Source organism: Ylistrum balloti, unplaced genomic scaffold (assembly GCF_031769215.1).
Source record: "Ylistrum balloti isolate Yb309-2 unplaced genomic scaffold, AGI_CSIRO_Ybal_v1 Utg371416, whole genome shotgun sequence".
In the NCBI taxonomy this organism is placed as follows: Eukaryota; Metazoa; Mollusca; class Bivalvia; order Pectinida; family Pectinidae; genus Ylistrum; species Ylistrum balloti.
In genome coordinates this window covers 260,001-287,729 of record NW_026782744.1, presented here as the reverse complement: position 1 = coordinate 287,729, position 27,729 = coordinate 260,001, and the positions used below count along the sequence as shown (strand labels likewise).

The window sequence follows — 27,729 nt, the reverse complement described above, 5'->3', positions numbered from 1 at the left end:
CTTACGTATGCATGTCAATGAAAATAATGTCGCGCTACCAAAATAAGAATCGTGTTTAAAACTATGAAACCGCCAAGTATACTATGAAGCATTGTAAGAAACGAACTGACTGAATGAAAAACTTGAGAGAGACATTTTGAAAACGACATTGTCATCTGTGTAATATGTCGTTATATATGATATGTCTGATCTGACGTCTCTTTATTAACTTTGGAAGTGTATACAATACTCTATCCATACCCTGACTCTTATATTAGGACGCGAAGTAACTTACTTGGACGAACCAAAATTTACATATCTACGTCGATGAAACTGGTGCTACTCACATTTCCGGAACGTCTGCTCTAACTTCCCATTGTGTTTTAGTATAGATGTAATATTTCGTTCACATTTGGTCCCGTTTAATAGATATTGATTTTTAATTAAGATTTTGTAATCATGTCGTTATTCTTTTGTTTATACATACAACACTGACCTTACTGTAGCTAATGGTTTTTAATGAATTGACACTAACAGTATATTTTGCTAGAGATGTTGAATCTTCTTGTATATTTATCATATCATATATTTGTTCTTTGTGTGTTGATGTTTTTTGTATATTTTCTGAATAGTCTTTGATGTCTTTGGTTTTTCCTGGTTAACTAACACGCAAGTATTTTCTTTTTAAATCATGTAACCATAGCAACAATGTCTTTGTGCGGGCGACATCTCTTCCTGACGAATATATGTTTAGAGAAAGAGTCACTTGTCATCCCAAACATGTCTACCATCAAAACCACGGTAAGAAATAGGAAATGTGAGACAATTAGATAGAGAGGACGGAACTGTTCGTAACAATTGATATACTTAAATCAGATAACAATGCAAAAGATAACAATGGCAGGTTTCGTGTGAATACGCCAAATACTGTATAAAACAGCAGTGTCTTTATTGTGTTAAATCCCTGACTTGGTCCGTGGTGATTGTATCTCGGCCGTTTAGTGACATCACTGAAATAAATGTCCCTAAATTGTCAACACGTCATAGGACGTTACACATATATTGAAAATAATGATATAAAGTCCTTATCATAACAGGAAAAGGGCGCGTGACATCTAGAGATCAGGTTTTGAAACGCTAATTATGAGTGACATTTCATCAGTACCTGGTCCATTTTGAATTTAAATATTTATTGAATAGTTGCTTAAGACACTGGAACTACGTAATAATTCATCGCTTTCAATTTGTCAAGTTTTAGCGGATCACAAAAATGGTTCAAAAGTGTTATGTGATCATAAACGTTTGAATGGACTTACGGACAAACATGTAATATAAATGTTATGTATCAGTCTTTCATGTCACGCGCCCTTTATCTCTAGATAGTTTGGTAATCAACTGTGGTCATTTAAATTTCTCAATGAAGCCAACGATAAGTGATATCCATCCAGAAAATAGAGCAATATCCCTGGACTGGCTTTACTCTTACAGTACAATATAGCAATATACCTGGACTGGCTTTACTCATACAGTACAATATAGCAATATCCCTGGACTGGCTTTACTCATACAGTACAATATAGCAATATCCCTGGACTGGCATTACTCATACAGTACAATATAGCAATATCCCTGGACTGGCCTTACTCATACAGTACAATATAGCAATATCCCTGGACTGGCCTTACTCATACAGTACAATATAGCAATATCCCTGGACTGGCCTTACTCATACAGTACAATATAGCAATATCCCTGGACTGGCCTTACTCATACAGTACAATATAGCAATATCCCTGGACTGGCCTTACTCATACAGTACAATATAGCAATATCCCTTGACTGGCCTTACTCATACAGTACAATATAGCAATATCCCTGGACTGGCTTTACTCATACAGTACAATATAGAGACATGCAGAGACATTGTTTAACACATAGGGGGAAATATGTCAAGTTTCATAGCATAGCATGTCATTTAGACCTAGCCATGGCCAGGTCAACAACTTCTATTACCAAGTCGCCTATTATAATACATGCTCGCTCGAATCTGCATGCTTTCAGCAGACTTTTCAAGAAAGCGTACGCTGGAACAGTACAGATCAGCTACATAACATTTCTTTTCGAAGCGATTGTAGAGCGAAGCGCCACGCTTAAGTAAGTCGAAAGGGGTAGGAACACTGCTCTGATAATTCAGGGGCATTTCCAACGTCATGTAGCCCAGGTGTGCATGAGAACAATATCCTGTTTATTTCGGCGTCTCAGAGCCACTGGGAGATTGGGTGACCGTCCCAGGAGCGGACGCATGCGCGTTACGTCGCGACATAATGATAGAGGCATACGTCTCTTTGCGCCTCAGAGACCGATTTCAGACGGAGACGACACGAATAGTTTGTCCAAGAACGGTTAGAAATCGTTTTCTAGAGTTTCATTGAAGGCCACGACGTCCCTATGTTGGTCCGCCTCTTACGCAGAGGCGACTCCAACATCGAATGCAGTGGCTGCTTGCACATGCACCTAATCGGTTTCGTTTGGTCCATAGGAGACGCGTGTTGTTCACTGACAAGTCACGCTTCACGCTTTACGGGTAAGATCGACGACAACGTGTCTATCGACGTCATTCTAACGCTTGCGGAAAGGAAAGCGACAGATTCGGGGAAGGGTCTGTTATGGTAAGATAATAATATAGATAATTCTTTATAGAGGATAAATGACTTAATGCAGTAAAACAAGTTATAGACTAATACTTAGTCATATCCTCAGAAATTAATTATAGGCAGGGATATCTCAAGGCTTGAAAACGCGTCCTTCCTCTTATCCATCAACGTAACCTTACGTTGCAGTGGGATAACTCGTGGCCTCATATTGCTTGGGTTTGTCATGACTTTCTGGCTTTAAACAACGTCTCGGATTTTGATTGGCCACCATACAGTCCAGACTTGTCCCCAATCGAGCATTTGTGGGACGAGCTGGACAAAGGTATAAGGGGGCGCGTCAACATCCCATATAACGTCGCTCAACTCACGCAGACCCTTATTCAGGAATGGAATAATATCTCGCGAAGGACAATTAACGCCATAAGGGGACCAATGTTAGGAGTATGAGCAGCGACTGAAGCTAGGTGTGGTCACACACGCGATTGGTTTGGATCAGGAAACAGCAAAGGGTACCCATATTTTAACGCTTTTTCACGCAAACGCCGTCTGTGATAGGACAACAAATTTTATCTAGTAATAATGAAATAATCAAGAAATCCCAACAATAAAATAGTCATCAATGAATTGTGTAAAATAATAATTATCGAAATTATAGTTTCTTTTTTCCGCTAGTATAGTTATAACATGTTAGCGGTGTAGTCAGGTACTCCGGATTCTACAGTCAACGTAATGTAAACTGATACCTGTGACACGAGATAGAAACTCACTTGAATAACTTTTGACAATAAGTTTGATAAATTGTTAAGATTTCGTCAAGAGCTCTAGTGTATATCAACCTGAATCTTATGTCTTCAACTCAAGTCTGTCGTGTGCACTATTTTTTGTAATCTCTGTCTACAATGTGTAATTACTCAAAAAATGTGTGGGTACTGGTTTCTTTGCTTCTAAAAAAATTGAACTTCATAATGATTGCTTTAGAGGAATTGTTTAAATAGTCTGATATTATATAACATTTGTTGCTTAATTAAATATATTGTCAAACCTGTTTTTACGGTAAGTAGTTTACACACAATAAAACGGATTGTATTCAAGTAAACTATTTCTATACGACAATCTGAAGTTGAATTTAAGATCTAGATTTCCAATAAAATTCGTTCCGTGATCTGATAAAACATAAGTTGACCATCCTATACACATGATAATGATAATTTATATAGTGAAATATATAGTATACATCAACTAAATCAGGTAAAATTTTGGCTGATTAAAATGTATATTGTTAACACATTACCCTCTTGCTACTAACAAAATGTCCTCTAGCTGCTAACAAAATGTTTCCTAGCTGTTAACAAAATGTTTCCTAGCTGCTAACAGAATGTTTCCTAGCTGTTAACAAAATGTTTCCTAGCTGCTAACAGAATGTTTCCTAGCTGTTAACAAAATGTTTCCTAGCTGCTAACACAATGTTTCCTAGCTGTTAACATAATGTTTCCTAGCTGCTGACACAATGTTTCCTAGCTGTTAACATAATGTTTCCTAGCTGTTAAAACATTGTTTCCTAGCTGCTAACACAATGTTTCCTAGCTGTTAAAACACTGTTTCTTAGCTGCTAACACAACGTTTCCCAGCTGCTAACACAATGTTTCCTAGCTGCTAACAAAAGGTCCTTTAGCTGCTAACAAAAAGTCCTCTAGCTGCTAACACAATGTTTCCTAGTTGCTGACACAATGTTTCCGAGCTGCTGACACAATGTCCCATACCAGGTAACACTATGTCCCTTTGTTACTAATACAGTGTCCCTCAGCTGCTAACAATGTCCTCCAGCTACTAACACAACTCCCCCTGTTATCTGTACAATGTCCCATAGTCACTGACACAGCTATCAGTGCAATGTATGATGCGAAATGCCATCTAGCACAATGTCCTTCTTCTATTAACACAATGCCACCTACCTACTAACACAATATCCCATAGCTGCTAACAATATCCTGTAGTTACGTCAAGCTTCACATAATGTCCTTAGTTACCCCAGTACTAAAATACTGTCCTCGGCTACTAACACAATGTCCTCTAACTATTATCATAATATAGCCCAACACAATGTCCTTAGTTATCCCGGTTCTAAAGTACTGCCCCTTTCTATTAATACAATGTCCCATTGATGCTGTCACAATGTCCCCTTGATGTTAATACTAACTTCTAACACGTGGTTTTCTTGTGTTAACACCGCGTACTCTAGCTGCGTGTGCATGGCCCTGCATCAGTCAGTACACTTGTTACATTTACTTATATATCACGTTGTCAAACTGCTTATATACGGTCCTTAGTACATATTGTTTCTGTCATGTTCTACATGTATCGTACTGATATCTCCAGTGAAGTGTCCATATTCGATTTGCTTGGTTTGAATAGAAAACAGCGTAAGCAATGTAGCAACGCGCACATAATAAGATAGGTAAGGGAAATAACTCGCACTAGCGTCTGTGTTATTTACAATATCAAATGAAGTAAAGACATCCAAATGACAAACAGCAGGTTTCAAGAAGTTGATGTCCCGAAGTTTAAAAAGGAACATATAAATAATCATTGATGATTAAATAATAATTTATTTTATTGAAGTGTCACATATTGATCTACATACACAATAAAATGAATAAAACATTAATTTTTTTTTAGAGTACTAGTATGTACGAACATTGCCATGCTATTCTGGGTTTACATACATTATAGTACACGATAAAATTGCATACCTAGGGATATAAGTACCACTATACATGTAGCCGTAGATCCGTATAAGTAGGAATGTGGGTATACACAATATATCTGCCCGTTTGTATGTATACATAGATGTATTGCTAAAGGGCAATATAAGAGTAATTGTTGTAAGTGTGTGTCACGGGTGTTAGAATGCGTGAATTTATATTAAACAGACACTCCTTTTTTCTATTGTTTCTCCATTGTTTTCTTTACTACTTCATAATTGTCTTTCAATGCAGGTGGTCTGAAATTTTCTGATAATCGTGAAAACATTACTCCTATTTAACCTTTCCCTTTGTTTCTGCCGTTTCTAGTGCCCGCCGAATGGTCATGCTGACCTTTGACTGTCGCAGTAGTGTTGACCATTAGGCGTTGGTGCAGCAGGGCGGCGGTAATTGGCAAGGCTATCAGTTTATATATACCTATATACAGTTACATAACTTGTGTCGATTGTATCGACACTGTGTACAGACCTTACACATATGTATATATACCTATCTTAACTTGTAATTAAATTAACTATGTTATACATTAATGATAGAGTGTCAAGTGTGTGGTGAATATAAGTAAGCACGTACCCGCGTGCTTACGCTTGTGCAAGCGTGCGTCTGTGTGCAGGTGAGCGTATGCATGTACATGTGAGTGGTTGTTTGCCAAACTCCTCGCAGCGGTTACCTCCCTTGACAAGTGCAGTAAACCACTGCTACCACAAGTAATTGTAAGTTGTTGTTTTTTGGGGTTTTTTTTTCACACACTTCAGTATTAGCTATTTCCCCTGGTCGTTGGTGGCAGTGGTTTCAGCAACCATAAGCATGACGTAACCACTGTGATGAGTTTGGTTGTTAGCATTTATGTATATTTGTACATATTCGCACGATGCATGCAGGGGCAAATTGTTGTCATTTTCCCTTATGTTGTTATATATTAATGTTCCACTGATATTTTGTATAATTGTTATCTTATTACCCTACTTACATGTACGACATGCTGTTATTGATGACGTTGGGATATCTTTATATACGTTATGTCCATGAATATTATTTAGTGAAGTAAACAACTATAGTCCCCGGCCCCAAATTCGAAAATTCTATGTGCTATTTGGGAAATGTATGTACGGAGTTATCCGTATTTGCTGTTCTCTATCATTTAATCGCCCCTTCCCCCCTTGGCATCTGTAATTGATTCCCCGTCAGGGTCCCTTTCCTTGACTCTCGAATTTTTTCTTTTTTCTTTCCCTTCAATTATGATTTGTACATGTTTTTAGTCAAATTATCTCCCCACTATCTCCTCCCCCTGTTGCTCAGTATACCTTTCATTAGAACATCATTTCGTGCACACTTTTCATTTCTCATGATTCGCACTGAGATTACTTAGATGCTTGTCAGTTTGTCACTTTATCGTGCCCGAATTGGTGTCTCTAATAATTGTGTACAGGCCGCAAATTATGTAATTTTTGTGACCGTCCTTGACATGTTGTGTGTTAGGTTTTTGCTGTTGATCTTGTATCCCATTATGTTTTATATCTGCGCATGCTTATTGCATATTGATCAATGGTGCCGGCCCAAGTTATTTTTTCCATTTTATCCATAATGCTATAGACATATTATGTTACTCATACCTACTATGGGTTTTAAGTCAATGGCATTTAGTATTATCTGGTGACGTAGAGATAAATCCAGGTCCCTCCTCTACTAGTACATCTGACTCCTCTCTATTCTCTTCTACCAGTGACCTTATCAGTTCTGATACTAACTTTTCCTTTGTCCATCTTAATGTTCAAAGTCTCAAACATAAGCTCGACATCTCATACGCAGAATTAAACAATTTTTCCATCTTATCTTTTACCGAGACTTGGCTAAATGTTAACGATAGTTCATCAGATTTAACTCTTCCTGGCTACGCTGATCCATTCTGCTATTGTAGACCAGTTCGTATGGGTGGAGGTATATCAGTTTATGTAAAAAAAAACACCATATTTCCGCAATAAGAAGGCGAGATCTAGAACTACCTACTATTGAATGTGTATGGTTGGAAATAGTTCTTGGGAAAGAGAAAGTTTTGTATGGTACTTTTTACAGACCTCCTAACTCTCCTGTTAGTACGTGGTCTCACATATCACAGTCTATCGAACTAGCTTACAATACAGGTTTATCCAATATTGTTATAACAGGTGACCTAAATGCTAACCTTTTAGTTGATCATCAGTCATCCCATCTACGTGATATACTTCTCACCTTTAATCTATCACAACTTGTAGAGTCACCAACTTTTTATACGGAAGCTTCCACGTCTCTGTTAGACACAGTTTGTACTAGTAACATTAATATTATTGGTAAATGTGTTGTTGGGGAAGGTTTTCTCGACCAGCCGGTTAGATACCACTGCCCCACGTATTGTTCTTTTAATATTGTAAAGCCGGAGCAGCATACATTTAGACGTAGCGTTTGGCTTTTTGATCATGGTAATTTTAATTTGTTCAGAGAGAAACTAAAAGCTGTAAATTGGAATAGTTTGATTGGAGTTGAAGATCTTAATGTTTCCGTTAAAAACTTTACTAATACCCTTCTTGATATCGCCAAAATGTGTATTCCTTACAAAACTGTGACGATTAGATCTGACGACCCTCCTTGGATGACGAACGAAATACGGAAATTAATTCGGAAACGGAAACGTACTCATCGGAAAGCCGAACGTAGTCTTAGTGATGCTCACTGGTCTAAATTTCGCAATATCCGTAATAAATGTGTTAATACAATAAAGCAGGCTAAAGTGAAATATATGAATAATCTATGTAAAAACTTGCTTTTCCCTCACAACTCAATGCAAAGGACTGATGGAAAACTGTACATTTACTGTTACCAAACTCTGGAAAATTCTGTATACCACCTCTACTTCACAATGGTACTTTTATCTCAGATGACTTTGAGAAAGCTTGCCTATTTAATAACTTCTTCTGTGCCCAATCGTCTATAGACGAATCCAATGCTGTCCTTCCCAACATTATCGACGAGTGTAACAATAATTTATCTAATTTTAACATATCTATTGTTGACGTTAAAAATGCCATAATGAATCTTGATTGTTCTAAAGCTGTTGGTCCAGATCTCATAAATCCACGATTGCTGAAAGAATCTGTAGATATCGTGTGCAACCCTCTGTGTACCCTTTTTAATAGATCTTTGAATTCTGCCGTATTTCCATTAGAATGGAAAAAGGCAAATGTCACCCCTATACATAAACAAGAAAGCAGGTCTACTCTTACTAATTATAGGCCCATATCCCTGTTATCTATAGTTGGCAAACTCATGGAAAAATGCGTGTATAAACATGTCTATAATTTCTTACAATTTAACTCTCTCCTATCCTCCCATCAGTCAGGTTTTATACATGGTGATTCACCTATCAACCAACTTCTTGCAATAAATCACGATGTTTATTCTGCACTAGACAACGGTAAGGAAATACGAATGGTCTTTTGCGATGTAAGTAAAGCGTTCGACCGGGTATGGCATAAGGGCCTTCTTCTAAAACTTTCCAGCTTTGGGATCCGGGGATCACTTTTAAGTTGGTTTGGAAATTATCTATATGATCGCAAACAGAGAGTTGTAATTAACGGTAAAAGTTCGAATTGGTCAGAAGTAAAAGCTGGTGTTCCCCAAGGCTCCATTCTTGGTCCCCTCTTGTTCATAATCTTTATTAATGGCATCGTTAAGGATATTAATGCCATCATCAAGTTATTTGCTGATGATACTTCCCTGTACACCATTATCGACACTCCTAGAGCCAGCGCCGACATACTGAACAGCGACCTTAATAAAGTCTATGAATGGTCCAAAAAGTAGTTGGTAACTCTCAACCCTGCTAAAACTGAAACTGTCTTAATAAGTAAGAAATCTATTACACCTCCCCATCCCCCTCTTTTCATGAATAATACTGTCATTACGGAAGTTACTTCTCGTAAACATCTTGGTCTGTATCTGTCTGGGAATGGAGGTTGGAACGAACACTTTAATTACATAAAATTTAGATCGCAAAAGTCTTCAAACTATGTATTTCTCTTTCATTCGACCTATATTAGAGTACGGGGACATTATTTGGGACTGTCTAACTAAAGCCCAATCCGACTTGTTGGAAGATCTCCAATTAGAAGCAGCTAGAATTGTAACTGGGGGTACTAGACTAACTAGCAGAGTAAAATTGTATATTGAAACGAACTGGTTGCCCCTCGAACAAAGACGTAAATATCACAAAATTATTTGTTTTCATAAAATGGTGCACGCTCCGCAATACTTACAGAATATTCTTCCACAACGAAACAATCATATTCACGACCATAATACCCGAGTTGGCAGCAACTTTCGCCCAATTTCCTGTCGTACTAATTTATATAGTAAATCATTTCTTCCTTCTGTTATTGTACTCTGGAACTCTTTGCCAGACCAAATAAAAAATGACCCATCGATTTTCAAACTGAAAAATCACCTCTTTGATTATTCACATAAAGTTCCACTGTCCTACTATATCGGAAGCAGGATGGGTCAGATTCACCATTCTAGATTAAGAATGGAATGTAGCTCTTTAAAATTTTACTTATACCGTAGAAATCTTATTGATAGTCCTTTATGTTCATGTATGGAAAACGAGGAGACTAATGATCATTATCTGTTACATTACCGTCTTTTCTCTCGATTTCGTTAACGTTCCTTTTCTACAATAAATCGTCCAATAACTACTAAACTGTTACTATTCGGTGATGACGAGCTGTCATATGACGAAAATGCATTAATTTTTTCATGTACTCAGGATTATATCCTTAACTCCAAAAGATTTGAATGATGTCTCTTTTCTCCAATACATTCATGTCTGGGTCGGTCTTTACTGTGTGTTCATATTAAATTCTGTACTTGAGGTATAACTATGACCAGACGATATTGTACATTAAAATAGGATATTACCATACAATGGCAGTCTCTAAGTAGCACTTACAGCACACAAGTAGGTAGCAGTTACAACACTCACACAAGTAGGTATCAGTTACAGCACACAAGTAGGTAGCAGTTACAGCACTCACACAAGTAGGTATCAGTTACAGCACACAAGTAGGTAGTACTTACAGCACACAAGTAGGTAGCACTTACAGCACTCACACAAGTAGGTATCAGTTACAGCACACAAGTAGGTAGTAGTTACAGCACACAAGTAGGTATCGGTTACTGCACTCACACAAGTAGGTATCAGTTACAGCACACAAGTAGGTAGTAGTTACAGCACACAAGTAGGTATCAGTAACAGCACACAAGTAGGTAGTACTTACAACACACAAGTAGGTATCGGTTACAGCACTCACACAAGTAGGTATCAGTAACAGCACACAAGTAGGTAGCACTTACAACACACAAGTAGGTATCGGTTACAGCACTCACACAAGTAGGTATCAGTAACAGCACACAAGTAGGTAGCACTTACAACACACAAGTAGGTATCAGTTACAGCACACAAGCAGGTAGCAGTAACAGCACACAAGTAGGTAGCATTTACAGCACACAAGTAGGTAGCAGTTACAGCACACAAGTAGGTAGCATTTACAGAACTCAAGTAGGTAGCATTTACAACACACAAGAAGGTAACACAACACACAAGTAGGTATCAGTTACAGCACACAAGTAGGTATCAGTTACATCACACAAGTAGGCAGCAGTTACAGCACACAAGTAGGTAGCAGTTACAGCACACAAGTAGGTAGCAGTTACAGCACTCACACAAGTAGGTATCAGTTACAGCACAAACACAAGTAGGTAGCACTTCCAGCACTCACACAAGTAGGTAGCACTTACAGCACTCACACAAGTATGTAGCACTTACAGCGCTCACACAAGTAGGTAGCATTTACAGCACTCACACAAGTAGGTAGCAGTTACAGCACACATGTAGGTATCAGTTACAGCACACAAGTAAGTATCAGTTACAGCACACAAGTAGGTAGCACTTACATCACACAAGTAGGTAGCACTTACAGCACACAAGTAGGTATCAGTTACAGCACACAAGTAGGTAGTACTTACAACACAGAAGTAGGTATCAGTTACAGCACACAAGTAGGTATCAGTTGCAGCACACAAGTAGATAGCAGTTATAGAACACAAAGTAAAAAAACAATTTTGGATTTACCAGAATATATACGACTATATGTTATCAAGACATTATACATTGAAATAAGATATTACCATTAACGAAAGCCTGTTGATAGCAGTATTATTTACAGCACACAAGTAGGTATCAGTTACAGCACACACGTATATAACAGTTACAGAACACAAGCACTTACAATACACAAGTAGGAAGCATTTACAGCACACAAGTAGGTATCAGTTACAGCACACAAGTAGGTATCGGTTACAGCACTCACACAAGTAGGTATCAGCAACAGCACACAAGTAGGTAGCACTTACAACACACAAGTAGGTATCAGTTACAGCACACAAGCAGGTAGCAGTTACAGCACACAAGAAGGTAGCACTTACAACACACAAGTAGGTATCATTTACAGCACACAAGCAGGTAGCAGTAACAGCACACAAGTAGGTAGCATTTACAGCACACAAGTAGGTAGCAGTTACAGCACACAAGTAGGTAGCATTTACAGCACTCAAGTAGGTAGCATTTACAACACACAAGAAGGTAACACTTACAACACACAAGTAGGTATCAGTTACAGCACACAAGTAGGTAGTACTTACAGCACACAAGTAGGTAGCAATTACAGCACACAAGTAGGTAACAGTTACAGCACACAAGTAGGTAGTAGTTACAGCACACAAGTAGGTAGCAGTTACAGCACAAACACAAGTAGGTAACAGTTACAGCACACAAGTAGGTAGCAGTTACAGCACTCACACAAGTAGGTAACAGTTACAGCGCACAAGTAGGTAGCAGTTACAGCACTCACACAAGTAGGTATCAGTTACAGCACAAACACAAGTAGGTAGCACTTCCAGCACTCACACAAGTAGGTAGCACTTACAGCGCTCACACAAGTAGGTAGCATTTACAGCACTCACACAAGTAGGTAGCAGTTACAGCACACAAGTAGGTAGTAGTTACAGCACACAAGTAGGTATCGGTTACAGCACTCACACAAGTAGGTATCAGCAACAGCACACAAGTAGGTAGCACTTACAACACACAAGTAGGTATCAGTTACAGCACACAAGCAGGTAGCAGTTACAGCACACAAGAAGGTAGCACTTACAACACACAAGTAGGTATCATTTACAGCACACAAGCAGGTAGCAGTAACAGCACACAAGTAGGTAGCATTTACAGCACACAAGTAGGTAGCAGTTACAGCACACAAGTAGGTAGCATTTACAGCACTCAAGTAGGTAGCATTTACAACACACAAGAAGGTAACACTTACAACACACAAGTAGGTATCAGTTACAGCACACAAGTAGGTAGTACTTACAGCACACAAGTAGGTAGCAATTACAGCACACAAGTATGTAACAGTTACAGCACACAAGTAGGTAGTAGTTACAGCACACAAGTAGGTATCAGTTACAGCACAAACACAAGTAGGTAACAGTTACAGCACACAAGTAGGTAGCAGTTACAGCACTCACACAAGTAGGTAACAGTTACAGCACACATGTAGGTAGGACTTACAGCACACAAGTAGGTAGCAGTTACAGCACACAAGTAGGTAGTAGTTACAGCACACAAGTAGGTAGGACTTACAGCACACAAGTAGGTAGCAGTTACAGCACACATGTAGGTAGTAGTTACAGCACACAAGAAGGTATCAGTTACAGCACACAAGTAGGTAGCAGTTACAGCACATAAGTAGTTAGTAGTTACAGCACACAAGTAGGTAGGACTTACAGCACACAAGTAGGTATCAGTTACAGCACACAAGTAGGTAGCAGTTACAGGAAACAAGTAGGTAGCAGTTACAGCACACAAGTAGGTAGCAGTTACAGCACACAAGTAGGTAGTACTTACAACACAGAAGTAGGTATCGGTTACAGCACACTAGTAGGTAGCAGTTACAGCACACAAGTAGGTTTCAGTTACAGCACACAAGTAAGTAGCACTTACAGCACACAAGTAGATAACAGTTACAGCACACAAGTAGGTAGTACTTACAACACAGAAGTAGGTATCGGTTACAGCACACTAGTAGGTAGCAGTTACAGCACACAAGTAGGTTTCAGTTACAGCACACAAGTAAGTAGCACTTACAGCACACAAGTAGGTAACAGTTACAGCACACAAGTAGATAGCAGTTATAGAACACAAAGTAAAAAAAACAGCTTTGGATTCACCGGAATATATACGACTATATGTTATCAAGACATTATACATTGAAATAAGATATTACCATTAACGAAAGCCTGTTTATAGCAGTATTAGTTACAGCACACAAGTAGGTAGTAGTTACAGCACACAAGTAGGTATCGGTTACAGCACTCACACAAGTAGGTAGCAGTTACAGCACACAAGTAGGTAGTAGTTACAGCACACAAGTAGGTATCAGTTACAGCACACAAGAAGGTAACACTCACAGCACACAAGTAGGTAGCAGTTATAGAACACAAAGTAAAAAACAACTTTGGATTTACCAGAATATATACGACTATATGTTATCAAACCATTATACATTGAAATAAGATATTACCATAAACGAAAGCCTGTTGATAGCAATTACAGCACAACTGGTATCTTCAAATTATCAAATGTTGTAACATTAAGTTATAACTTTATATTAACATATATTTAACATCACATAACAATTCAGCAATTGTACACACCAGGTATACTATCTTAGCGGAAAACGAACCGCTTTCATACTTTACAATACGATAATTTTATCAAACACGAAAACCGTGCTACTTTTATCTGGAGAATGTCACATAATTTGGGACTATTACCCTTCATGGTGCTTAAGACTTGGTTTATTACAAGTGTAATTATCTGCGTTTAAAATCATTAAAAAAGTTTTTACTTACAATATTTTCATTGTTCATTATATTTAGAAACGGTATGTCACTGTCTAGTATTAAGAGACCTTTTATAACTTATATAAAAACGATTTGCAATTTCTACTTCATAGTTAAATTTCTGAATGCTGAAAAGGACCAATCCTGAGAAAAGACTTTGAAAACATACAAGCGAAATGGACAACTGGTTAAAAAGTTTTATTATTTCGGTGAAAATCAATATTTACAAAGTATATAAAACGAGTACCCTACAAGTTTTGTTAGACATCTGAGGAATTTTTTCACATGGTTTACTTTATGCATGTAAAGTATATAAACCGGCAATGGGCCAAAGCCATTTGTTTCTTGAAACTGCTAAAACTTCTAAAATACTGGCCTCAACTTGACATCTTCATGCATCACGTTCCTAGTAATTATCCAAATTCAGAAATGAAAATATTTCAGACCGTGGGAGATAGCAGTTTGGGTCCAACGTCTTTTACAGTAAACCTTTAGTTAGTGAAAGATTTGAATACTAATACATCAAGGTCGATAACATACATCACTTTCTAACTTGGTATGATATGGCCATTAAATGTATCAATTAAAAGAGAAGACGACAGATTAGTATTAGTATTATTTGATGGGTTTTTAATTGCTTTAGTGTAGGTTGTCCCTCTAAGCGAAATAAAGCTGATTGTTGCTACTAATGATTTTTGAAGATATAATTCAGCTGATATAGTGAATGAAACGTCTTTGATAAATGGACGTTTAGGAGACAAAATGTTGCATTTGTTTCCAGTATGCAAATTTAAAATGATAATCTCGGTAAATGATTTTAAAATTTGGACATTTTATTGATTTTTAAAAATACCACGACACTAATTTAAAGATTTCACGAAATGCTACGTGTAGGTATATGTATAATGATTTTAATAATTAATTGACAAAAAGCTGTATAAAGAATATAGATATATGTAATGCCAGTACGATATGCTGATTGACAAAGAGACTGATATGACTAAGCAGTCTGTAGGACAGGAAACCGGGCAGTGTTTTAGTGGCCATTCCTAGGACGTTTTCAATAGCTTCAATATGGTTTATGACATGCGAACTCCACAACTGATTGCTTACTCCAAATTATGTCTTACCAAGTCCTTTGTGTGTAAGGTCTTAGATGTATTACAATCCCTTCATTTTATCTTGTTCCTTCTGATCGTCCCCATTACCGAAACGACTTCCTAATTTTTTTTCATAAACTGTATTTCAGTATCAAATGACAGTTTGTTAACAAGAACCATTCCTATATAGTTATATTTTCCATCTTGTTTGTAAACGGAATTTTTGTTCCATTCTCCAACTTGTACACGTAATTTATCTAATCTGTGGTTCCTATTCTCATGGTTTTACATTTGTCAGGTGGAATGTAATGTAACTTTTCAACACTCCAGTGCTGAGCATTAATCAACTCTTTTTCAGGGAAGTGCAAATAAGCATTACTTGATATTGAACATTAGGATTTCGTATCATGGACATAAAAGGATTTTCTCGTATCGAAACGTGACACCCTCGATAGGTCAGTGTTATAAAGAACGAATTGGACCGGCCCAAGATTCTTGTAGGACACCACTAGTTACTGTCTTCCAAACTGATATCGCACGTGTATGTTGTTTCAGTTGAAGATGTGCTCCACACAGACTCATCTCGTGAATAAATCTGTGATGGAGACCTTATCAACGGTCTTCCGGAGTTTCTGTTGGTTTCGTTGTCTATTCTGAAATATTAAACCGGGCTATACACGTGTGAGATCTTACAGATTTCTGGTGGTAGACACTGATGGTTGTGTTGAAGATGCTATTCATTCGGTTCGCATCGACAATGTATTGTTAAAATGAACGACTTGGAAATGTCCGAAGTTCAAACAGAATTGAAATGTCAAAGGGATTAGTCTGTAAGATTGGCGCATCTGATTCTAAACATGTATTTTGGATAGAACAAAAGCATCAAAATGATTTTAGAACTAAATGTATATTTATAATTTTCATCTATTAAAACATGAATTTAACAAGTCATAAATTATCGTCGGTTCGTTTTAAAACAGGCTTTGTAATATCGATGTAAAACTGTATCCTGCCTAACTGGAGAGAAGGCAAAATTTTACTTGATTCAAGTTTATTATCTGAATTATGTTCAGTTTACTACATGTACCTCACATCAAAGTGTGTTCTCAATTCAATAACTATAATTATCCTCGCTAACTCTGCTTTCTAGAAAATCATGCTAAAACAGACTGTCACATTGGCAAATACAAAATTTTCTTTTCCTTTTTAGGCTAAACGTACTCAGTACGCATAGCCTATTGCGACGGCCTTTCAGACAAAATTTACCGATCCTGGCCTTCTCATTGGCAGAAATATCGAAAAGAGTTAGAGCACTCTAGCGGCAATTTTCTGCGTAAATAATGCCGCGATTTTTCAAATCGCTATTTTAAAAGCATCCAAAATTAGTTTATTTTTTTAATAACAATACGATTACTATATATTTCAAAAAAGAAACACAGTGTGGTTGAACTATTGATAAATTTTGAACAATATATTTTACGGAATTCTCGACATGACGTAAGCGTACAGAACATTGTACGTGCGAGTTGGCGCCATGATAAGAAGCTAGTCTGGGGGCTTGGTTTGAATTATCAACTAACAGCACTTATAAGCAAACAAAACTTACAAACAGAACATCAATTTTGCTTTAATCCTTGTCGTTGTGGCAAGATCGTCTTAATATATAACATCACTTGACCTCATTAGACGTCACAAAATTGGACTGTTCGTCCTACGCGCACCCCGCCGATATGACACTTTTTTTTAGGATTTTCACACCCACCGCCATGACACTTTTTTTTAAGTTTTTGAAGATAAAAAGTTTGCGCTTCGTAGGCAAGGTACATTTGGTGCTCATGATTTATGAATGATATATTTTTAATACTGTACTGATCATGATGTTGATTTTGTTATAACTTACATTTTTTTGTCCTTTAGTTTTATTTGATGAAGGTTGATTGTGCTGATTTCTCAAGGTTTGTTAATGTGTATCAAAGTTCCTTGAAATGAAAATATTCCTTCAAACCAAGCGCGTATAAAAAAACCCAAAATATTTAAGTTTATTATTATCAATTAACTTGAACGAAATATTTCCGTAACATATTTATTCATTTAGCGTGTCATGGTGACATTATCTAATGCATTGGAGATCAGAAATAGTAGTAGCTATAGTGAAAATATTGTACATTTTGTATATATATATGGAAGTCTGGTTTAATCCCATAGAATTATGCCTTTATAGACATAATTACTGGAAGAAAAGTCTAACCATGATACTTCAAGGAAGATAGGCATGTAAATACATTTAATGTAATTACTTACACTTTTATCTATCTGAAATGCTGTGTACACCTTATCTACTTTCCTCTACTACAAATATGATTATAATAAGTAAGGACGATTACTTTGCAATACATTCAAAATAAAGAAGTAGGTATAAAGTCCTTTCGATTTGTTTAAATCCTCATATTGAGAGGATAGTAATTGCAACATCTTGGGTATTTTAAAGTTTTATTTAGTCAACTGCATCATAGAGCTATTTATTATTTGGCTTGTTGGCGATAAATATATGGTTGTGTGTATTTTGTTATTTTTTTTACCTATTTTGATTTATTCACATTATTGTCGTCAAATTTGAAATAAGAATTAAAGTAGATATAAAATCGCTTAAAATTAAGAAAAATAGCCTTTGGGTCTCTTATTTTAGTAATTTTTGCATTCCAAAGTGTAGGAGTATGGGGAAAGTAATATAGCTTAGCGGTTATTTGTGAACATTTTTCAATACGTTTAGCCTCTCAGTACTTTCAGTACTTTGATTAAAATTAGGATGCAGCTATGCATGACTTGGAAGGTGGGTTCAGATATGTTCTATGTGGTGACGTGGGAGGGGTGGACACCAGGCGACGACAGAAGCATAATTCAAGCTTTCACGTATGTTCTAAACATTGATGAATATATGTAGATGAACGAAGATAATTTGGACAATCAATACACAGACGATATTGAGACGCTCTCCATTCAAGAATACGTTATAGACATTAAGACTAACCTATGTCATTACTAAGAGCCGACTGGAGGCAGTGCATCATCTTATATCAATTCACACTGTCGATCACGTGATTTTCCAGCGGGCGACAAACAACTAGCTTTAAGGCAAATTATCCAGCTAATTAAAGATGGGATTCTGTCTATGAATTCAAAATAGATAAAATACCAGAATATGCGGTCAGTTTAATTTGAAATAGAGATTATAAGGTTGAAATTCATTTCCTGGAAATCAATGAAAATTTACAAATATGTCGTTAGTAGTGCATGTGCACGTTAACAACAGGTTGTGAAGAACACTGAAACCATTATTTTGTACCCGTTTTGTTTATTTATTTCAAACCGAGTTGGAAGCATATCCATTAGCAGAATGCAACACATTAAAATTTCCATATAAATATTGCTCTCTCACTGCAAGCCTGTGGCAATTCGATACTATCTGATTGTGTTCTGTCGTTGCCTAGCCGACAAACATCAACTTATCCTATTTCTATATTTTTATATATCCTATGTTGGTTTTCTTTATATTGTTCAATATGTTTCGATATATGCTAGTATTACAATACACTATTTATGTTGTTTATACATTTTTATTGAACTATACGATAACTGGAGAATTTATTTATTTACAATTATATATATCTGACTAGGTACTGCGTGGCAATCACAGTGAAATCTACATTACATTAAGTAAACACTATATAGTGGTAACAATGCCCTAGGCACAATATAGTAAACAGATGTGTTGTCGATAGAATTTGATACCATTTCAGTCACATCTAAAATCATTTCAACTGTAGTATAATGTTAATACTAAACCTTGGACAGTCTGTATATATTTCCATTGCTAGCAGTTAAAATGATGCACGCCAAAGAATATCGGAGATGTTTTATATTTCTGATTATTGTTATTGCTGTGATGTTCTGCTACTGTAAGTAACCACTGCGGTTGTGTTGTTACTCATTCTTCATGTCGTACAATACCCATAACTTAAAAAATGTTAAAATTACAAACTTTACCTCGTAAGAAACAGAATATTCGTTAAAATACGTTTGTCGATTTGAGATAAAAATGTTTTTCAATTTAATCATAATATCTATTCCCTTGCATCTCTTTTGTTTAATTTTAGGTGTGTTTTTTCAGTACCTAGACACAAAATTAGAACCAGAAGGAACAGGTAAAATTTTATTACAGAACACAAATCTTAACACTGACAGGAAGCAAGCAATTGCTGACAATGAGGAACGTCGTGAATTAGAGAACACAAATCTTAACACTGACAGGAAGCAAGCAATTGCTGACAATGAGGAACGTCGTGAATTAGAGAACACAAATCTTAACACTGACAGGAAGCAAGCAGTTGTAGACATTGAGGAACGTCGTGAATTAGAGAACACAAATGTTAACACTGACAGGAAGCAAGCAGTTGTAGACATTGAGGAACGTCGTGACGCTACTAGAGAAAAGTCCCAAGGTGAGAGGAATTTAAATTCTCCCGATGCATCGTCTACATAAATTGCATGTGTATTTAACTTTTTTTATTTTCATTGACATGGGATCATATATTGATAAAATTTCTGACTTGATATCTTCATAAATTTTATTTGTCGACTTACTGAGAATTTGTCTCTGATTTAACATGTCACTATAGACGGTTCATCATTACACCAACAGAATATGTCTAACAACGTTATTGGTAGTTCTCATGATGAATCGGAAGCTTAGACCATCGGCCGAGTACATAGAATTATACCAGAATTTAAATTCAGCATTATACCGATTCATGCGAAAAGTAAAATGAAATAGTATACTAGGGATTGATAATGTACATTCAGCGAACTTCATACGGATACCGAATTCAACATAGTTCCTCGTCAAAATGTTCTTCCATCTTTCAATCATACTATTCTTTGAATGTATTAAAATAAACATGTTTCAGTGACATGGGTTGATAAGTAATTGATATGTGTTACTTGTTCAGTGTATCAGGTTTTTACTATACCATACATGATATGACTTTATCGCAATGTAAGTAAATTAGCACAGTACGAAGTGCGTATACATAATATATATATATATATATATAAACAATGTACTTAAATTACTTCTCTCGAGTTTTTTGACACGAAAGAGAATCTTCTACTCGCATCATGGGACACGGTAATATTGCATTGAGCGGGATTTTTCATAATGACCAGTAAATTATATCATTATCTTACAGACGGGGCCCAGGTATTACTGGTGACGTATTTACGGTCAGGTTCCACATTCTTAGGAGAGATTGTCCAGCAGATAGACAGACTTATGTACAGGTTTGAGCCCCTCCAGCGTTACATGGAGCCAGGTCAATACATTTCTCGTAACAAGGGTTTTTGCTTCCTCTCCAACGATAGCTGCAGGTACGTGAAAGTAATAAACAATTTCTCAATTGATTAACAATGCTAAGGAGAGGTAATGTGTTTGTAAAAGTGTGTGATGTAATGTAGATGTGTGGGAGGTAATGATGATGTAATATAGATGTGTGAGATGACGATGATGTACTGTAGATGTGTGTGAGATGACGATGATGTACTGTAGATGTGTGGGAGGTGACGATGAAGTACTGTAGATGTGTGTGAGGTGATGATGATGTACTGTAGATGTGATGATGATGATGATGATGATGATGATGTAATGTAGATGTGTGGAAGGTGATGATGTACTGTAGATGTGTGGAAAGTGATGGTGATGTAATGTAGATGTATGGGAGGTGATGATGATGTAATATAGATGTGTGGGAGGTGATGATGATGTATTGTTGATGTGTGGAAGGTGATGATGATGTAATATAGATGTGTGGGAATGATGATGTACTGTAGATATGTGGGAGGTAATGATGATGTACTGTAGATGTGTGGGGGTGATGCTGTACTGTAGATGTGTGGGAGGTAATGATGTACTGTAGATGTATGGGAGGTAATGATGATGTACTGTAGATGTGTGGGAGGTAATGATGATGTACTGTAGATGTGTGGAAGGTGATGATGATGTAATGTAGATAAGTGGGAGGTAATGATGTACTGTAGATGTGTGGGGGTGATGATGATGTAATATAGATGTGTGGGAGGTGATGATGATGTATTGTTGATGTGTGGAAGGTGATGATGATGTAATATAGATGTGTGGGGATGATGATGTACTGTAGATATGTGGGAGGTGATGATGATGTAATGTAGATAAGTGGGAGGTAATGATGTACTGTAGATGTGTGGGGGTGATGATGATGTAATATAGATGTGTGGGAGGTGATGATGATGTATTGTTGATGTGTGGAAGGTGATGATGATGTAATATAGATGTGTGGGGATGATGATGTACTGTAGATATGTGGGAGGTGATGATGATGTACTGTAGATGTGTGGGGGTGATGATGTACTGTAGATGTGTGGGAGGTAATGATGTACTGTAGATGTATGGGAGGTAATGATGATGTACTGTAGATGTGTGGGAGGTAATGATGATGTACTGTAGATGTGTGGAAGGTGATGATGATGTAATGTAGATAAGTGGGAGGTAATGATGTAATGTAGATGTGTGGGGGTGATGATGTACTGTAGATGTGTGGGAGGTAATGATGATGTACTGTAGATGTGTGGGAGGTGATGATGATGTACTGTAAATGTGTGGGGTGATGATGATGTACTGTAGATGTGTGGGGGTGATGATGATGTACTGTAGATGTGTGGGAGGTGATGATGATGTACTGTAGATGTGTGGGAGGTAATGATGATGTACTGTAGATGTGTGGGAGGTGACGATGATGTACTGTAGATGTGTGGGAGATGATGATGATGTATTGTTGATGTGTGGAAGGTGATGATGATGTACTGTAGATATGTGGAAGGTGATGATGATGTAATGTAGATGTATGGGAGGTGATGATGTACTGTAGATGTGTGGAAAGTGATGGTGATGTAATGTAGATGTATGGGAGGTGATGATGATGTAATATAGATGTGTGGGGGTGATGATGATGTACTGTAAATGTGTGGGAGGTGATGATGTACTGTAGATGTGTGGGAGGTGATGATGATGTAATGTAGATGTATGGGAGGTGATGGTGATGTAATGTAGATGTGTGGGAGGTGATGATGATGTAATGTAGATGTATGGGAGGTGATGATGATGTAATATAGATGTGTGGGAGATGACGATGATGTACTGTAGATATGTGGGAGGTAATGATGATGTAATGTAGATGTATGGGAGGTGATGATGATGTACTGTAGATGTGTGGGAGGTGATGATGATGTACTGTAAATGTGTGGGGTGATGATGATGTACTGTAGATGTGTGGGGGTGATGATGATGTACTGTAGATGTGTGGGAGGTGATGATGATGTACTGTAGATATGTGGGAGGTAATGATGATGTACTGTAGATGTGTGGGAGGTGACGATGATGTACTGTAGATGTGTGGGAGATGATGATGATGTATTGTTGATGTGTGGAAGGTGATGATGATGTACTGTAGATATGTGGAAGGTGATGATGATGTAATGTAGATGTATGGGAGGTGATGATGTACTGTAGATGTGTGGAAAGTGATGGTGATGTAATGTAGATGTATGGGAGGTGATGATGATGTAATATAGATGTGTGGGGGTGATGATGATGTACTGTAAATGTGTGGGAGGTGATGATGTACTGTAGATGTGTGGGAGGTGATGATGATGTAATGTAGATGTATGGGAGGTGATGGTGATGTAATGTAGAGGTGTGGGAGGTGATGATGATGTAATGTAGATGTATGGGAGGTGATGATGATGTAATATAGATGTGTGGGAGATGACGATGATGTACTGTAGATATGTGGGAGGTAATGATGATGTAATGTAGATGTATGGGAGGTGATTATCATGTACTGTAGATGTGTGGGGGTGATGATGATGTAATGAAGGTGTATGGGAGGTGATGATGATGTACTGTAGATGTGTGGGAGGTAATGATGATGTACTGTAGATATGTGGAAGGTGATGATGATGTAATGTAGGTGTATGGGAGGTGATGATGATGTACTGTAGATGTGTGGGAGGTGATGATGATGTACTGTAGATGTGTGGGAGGTGATGATGATGTACTGTATATGTGTGGGAGGTAATGATGATGTACTGTAGATGTGTGGGAGGAGATGATGATGTAATGTAGATGTGTGGGAGGTGATGATGTACTGTAGATGTGTGGGAGGTGATGATGATGTAATGTAGATGTATGGGAGGTGATGATGATGTAATATAGATGTGTGGGGATGATGATGTACTGTAGATGTGTGGGAGATGACGATGATGTACTGTAGATGTGTGGGGGTGATGATGTACTGTAGATGTGTGGGAGATGATGATGATGTCATATAGATGTGTGGGGGTGATGATGATGTACTTGGATGTGTGGGAGGTGATGATGATGTACTGTAGATGTGTGGGGGTGATGATGTACTGTAGATGTGTGGGGTGATGATGATGTACTGTAGATGTGTGGGAGCTGATGATGATGTACTGTAGATGTGTGGGAGGTGATGATGATGATGTACTGTAGATGTGTGTGAGATGACGATGATGTACTGTAGATGTGTGGGGGTGATGATGTACTGTAGGTGTGTGTGAGATGACGATGATGTACTGTAGATGTGTGGGAGGTGATGATGATGTCATATAGATGTGTGGGGGTGATGATGATGTACTTGGATGTGTGGGAGGTGATGATGATGTACTGTAGATGTGTGGGAGGTGATGATGATGTACTGTAGATGTGTGGGGGTGATGATGATGTACTGTAGATGTGTGGGAGGTGATGATGATGTACTGTAGATGTGTGGGAGGTGATGATGATGTACTGTAGATGTGTGGGGGTGATGATGTACTGTAGATGTGTGGGAGGTGATGATGATGTAATGTAGATGTGTGGTGGTGATGATGTACTGTAGATGTGTGGAAGGTGATGATGTACTGTAGATGTGTGGGAGCTGATGATGATGTACTGTAGATGTGTGGGAGGTGATGATGATGTACTGTAGATGTATGGGAGGCGATGATGATGTACTGTAGAAGTGTGGGAGGTGATGATGATGTACTGTAGATGTGTGGGAGATGATGATGATGTAATGTAGATGTGTGGGAGGTGATGATGTACTGTAGATGTGTGGGAGGTGATGATGATGTACTGTAGATATGTGGGAGGTAATGATGATGTACTGTAGATGTGTGGGGGTGATGATGTACTGTAGATGTGTGGAAGGTGATGATGTACTGTAGATATGTGGAAGGTGATGATGATGTAATGTAGATGTATGGGTGGTGATGATGATGTAATGTAGATGTGTGGGAGGTGATGATGATGTACTGTAGATGTGTGGGAGGTGATGATGATGTAATGTAGATGTGTGGAAGGTGATGATGTACTGTAGATGTGTGGAAAGTGATGATGATGTAATGTAGATGTATGGGAGATGATGATGATGTACTGTTGATGTGTGGAAGGTGATGATGATGTAATGTAGATGTGTGGGGGTGATGATGTACTGTAGATGTGTGGAAGGTGATGATGTACTGTAGATATGTGGAAGGTGACGATGATGTACTGTAGATGTGATGATGATGATGATGATGATGATGATGATGATGATGATGATGATGTGTGGGGGTGATGATTACTGTAGATGTGTGGGGGTGATGATGATGTACTGTAGATGTGTGGGAGGTGATGATGATGTAATGTAGATGTGTGGAAGGTGATGATGTACTGTAGATATGTGGAAGGTGACGATGATGTAATGTAGATGTGTGTGAGATGACGATGATGTACTGTAGATGTGTGGGAGGTGACGATGATGTACTGTAGATGTGTGTGAGGTGATGATGATGTACTGTAGATGTGATGATGATGATGATGATGATGATGATGATGATGATGATGATGATGATGATGATGATGATGATGATGTGTGGGAGTGATGATGTACTGTTGATGTGTGGGGGTGATGATGTACTGTAGATGTGTGGGAGGTGATGATTATGTAATGTAGATGTGTGGGGGTGATGATGATGTACTGTAGATGTGTTGGAGGTGACGATGATGTACTGTAGTTGTGTGTGAGGTGATGATGATGTACTGTAGATGTGATGATGATGATGATGATGATGATGATGATGATGATGATGATGATAATGATGATGTGTGGTGGGGGTGATGATGTACTGTAGATGTGTGGGGGTGATGATGTACTGTAGATGTGTGGGGGTGATGATGATGTACTGTAGATGTGTGGGAGGTGATGGTGATGTACTGTAGATGTGTGGGAGGTGATGATGATGATGTACTGTAGATGTGTGTGAGATGACGATGATGTACTGTAGATGTGTGGGGGTGATGATGTACTGTAGATGTGTGGGAGATGATGATGATGTCATATAGATGTGTGGGGGTGATGATGATGTACTTGGATGTGTGGGAGGTGATGATGATGTACTGTAGATGTGTGGGGGTGATGATGTACTGTAGATGTGTGGGGTGATGATGATGTACTGTAGATATGTGGGGGTGATGATGATGTAATGTAGGTGTATGGGAGGTGATGATGATGTACTGTAGATGTGTGGGAGGTAATGATGATGTACTGTAGATATGTGGAAGGTGATGATGATGTAATGTAGGTGTATGGGAGGTGATGATGATGTACTGTAGATGTGTGGGAGGTGATGATGATGTACTGTAGATGTGTGGGAGGTGATGATGATGTACTGTAGATGTGTGGGGGTGATGATGTAATGTAGATGTATGGGAGGTGATGATCATGTACTGTAGATGTGTGGGGGTGATGATGATGTAATGTAGGTGTATGGGAGGTGATGATGATGTACTGTAGATGTGTGGGAGGTAATGATGATGTACTGTAGATATGTGGAAGGTGATGATGATGTAATGTAGGTGTATGGGAGGTGATGATGATGTACTGTAGATGTGTGGGAGGTGATGATGATGTACTGTAGATGTGTGGGAGGTGATGATGATGTACTGTATATGTGTGGGAAGTAATGATGATGTACTGTAGATGTGTGGGAGGAGATGATGATGTAATGTAGATGTGTGGGAGGTGATGATGTACTGTAGATGTGTGGGAGGTGATGATGATGTAATGTAGATGTATGGGAGGTGATGATGATGTAATATAGATGTGTGGGGATGATGATGTACTGTAGATGTGTGGGAGATGACGATGATGTACTGTAGATGTGTGGGGCTGATGATGTACTGTAGATGTGTGGGAGATGATGATGATGTCATATAGATGTGTGGGGGTGATGATGATGTACTTGGATGTGTGGGAGGTGATGATGATGTACTGTAGATGTGTGGGGGTGATGATGTACTGTAGATGTGTGGGGTGATGATGATGTACTGTAGATGTGTGGGAGCTGATGATGATGTACTGTAGATGTGTGGGAGGTGATGATGATGATGTACTGTAGATGTGTGTGAGATGACGATGATGTACTGTAGATGTGTGGGGGTGATGATGTACTGTAGGTGTGTGTGAGATGACGATGATGTACTGTAGATGTGTGGGAGGTGATGATGATGTCATATAGATGTGTGGGGGTGATGATGATGTACTTGGATGTGTGGGAGGTGATGATGATGTACTGTAGATGTGTGGGAGGTGATGATGATGTACTGTAGATGTGTGGGGGTGATGATGATGTACTGTAGATGTGTGGGAGGTGATGATGATGTACTGTAGATGTGTGGGAGGTGATGATGATGTACTGTAGATGTGTGGGGGTGATGATGCTGTACTGTAGATGTGTGGGTGTGATGATGATGTACTGTAGATGTGTGGGAGGTGATGATGATGTAATGTAGATGTGTGGGAGGTGATGATGTACTGTAGATGTGTGGGAGGTGATGATGATGTACTGTAGATGTGATGATGATGATGATGATGATGATGATGATGATGATGATGATGATGACGATGATGATGATGATGATGATGATGATGATGATTTGTGGGGGTGATGATGTACTGTTGATGTGTGGGGGTGATGATGTACTGTAGATGTGTGGGAGGTGATGATGATGTAATGTAGATGTGTGGGGGTGATGATGTACTGTAGATGTGTGGAAGGTGATGATGTACTGTAGATGTGTGGGAGCTGATGATGATGTACTGTAGATGT

The 27,729-nt window shown here is 38.1% G+C and overlaps 1 protein-coding gene across 1 annotated transcript in view; it reads left to right on the top strand.

The window, feature by feature from the left end:
- The first annotated feature begins 18,303 nt into the window (after positions 1–18,303).
- LOC132562432 (carbohydrate sulfotransferase 1-like) overlaps positions 18,304–27,729 on the top strand; it is a 20,566-nt gene continuing 11,140 nt past the window's right edge. The window contains exons 1-3 of the mRNA XM_060227174.1: positions 18,304–18,399; positions 19,658–19,988; positions 20,736–20,913. Of these exons, the coding sequence (XP_060083157.1) occupies positions 18,304–18,399; positions 19,658–19,988; positions 20,736–20,913 (605 nt within the window). The remainder of the gene's footprint in view (positions 18,400–19,657; positions 19,989–20,735; positions 20,914–27,729) is intronic.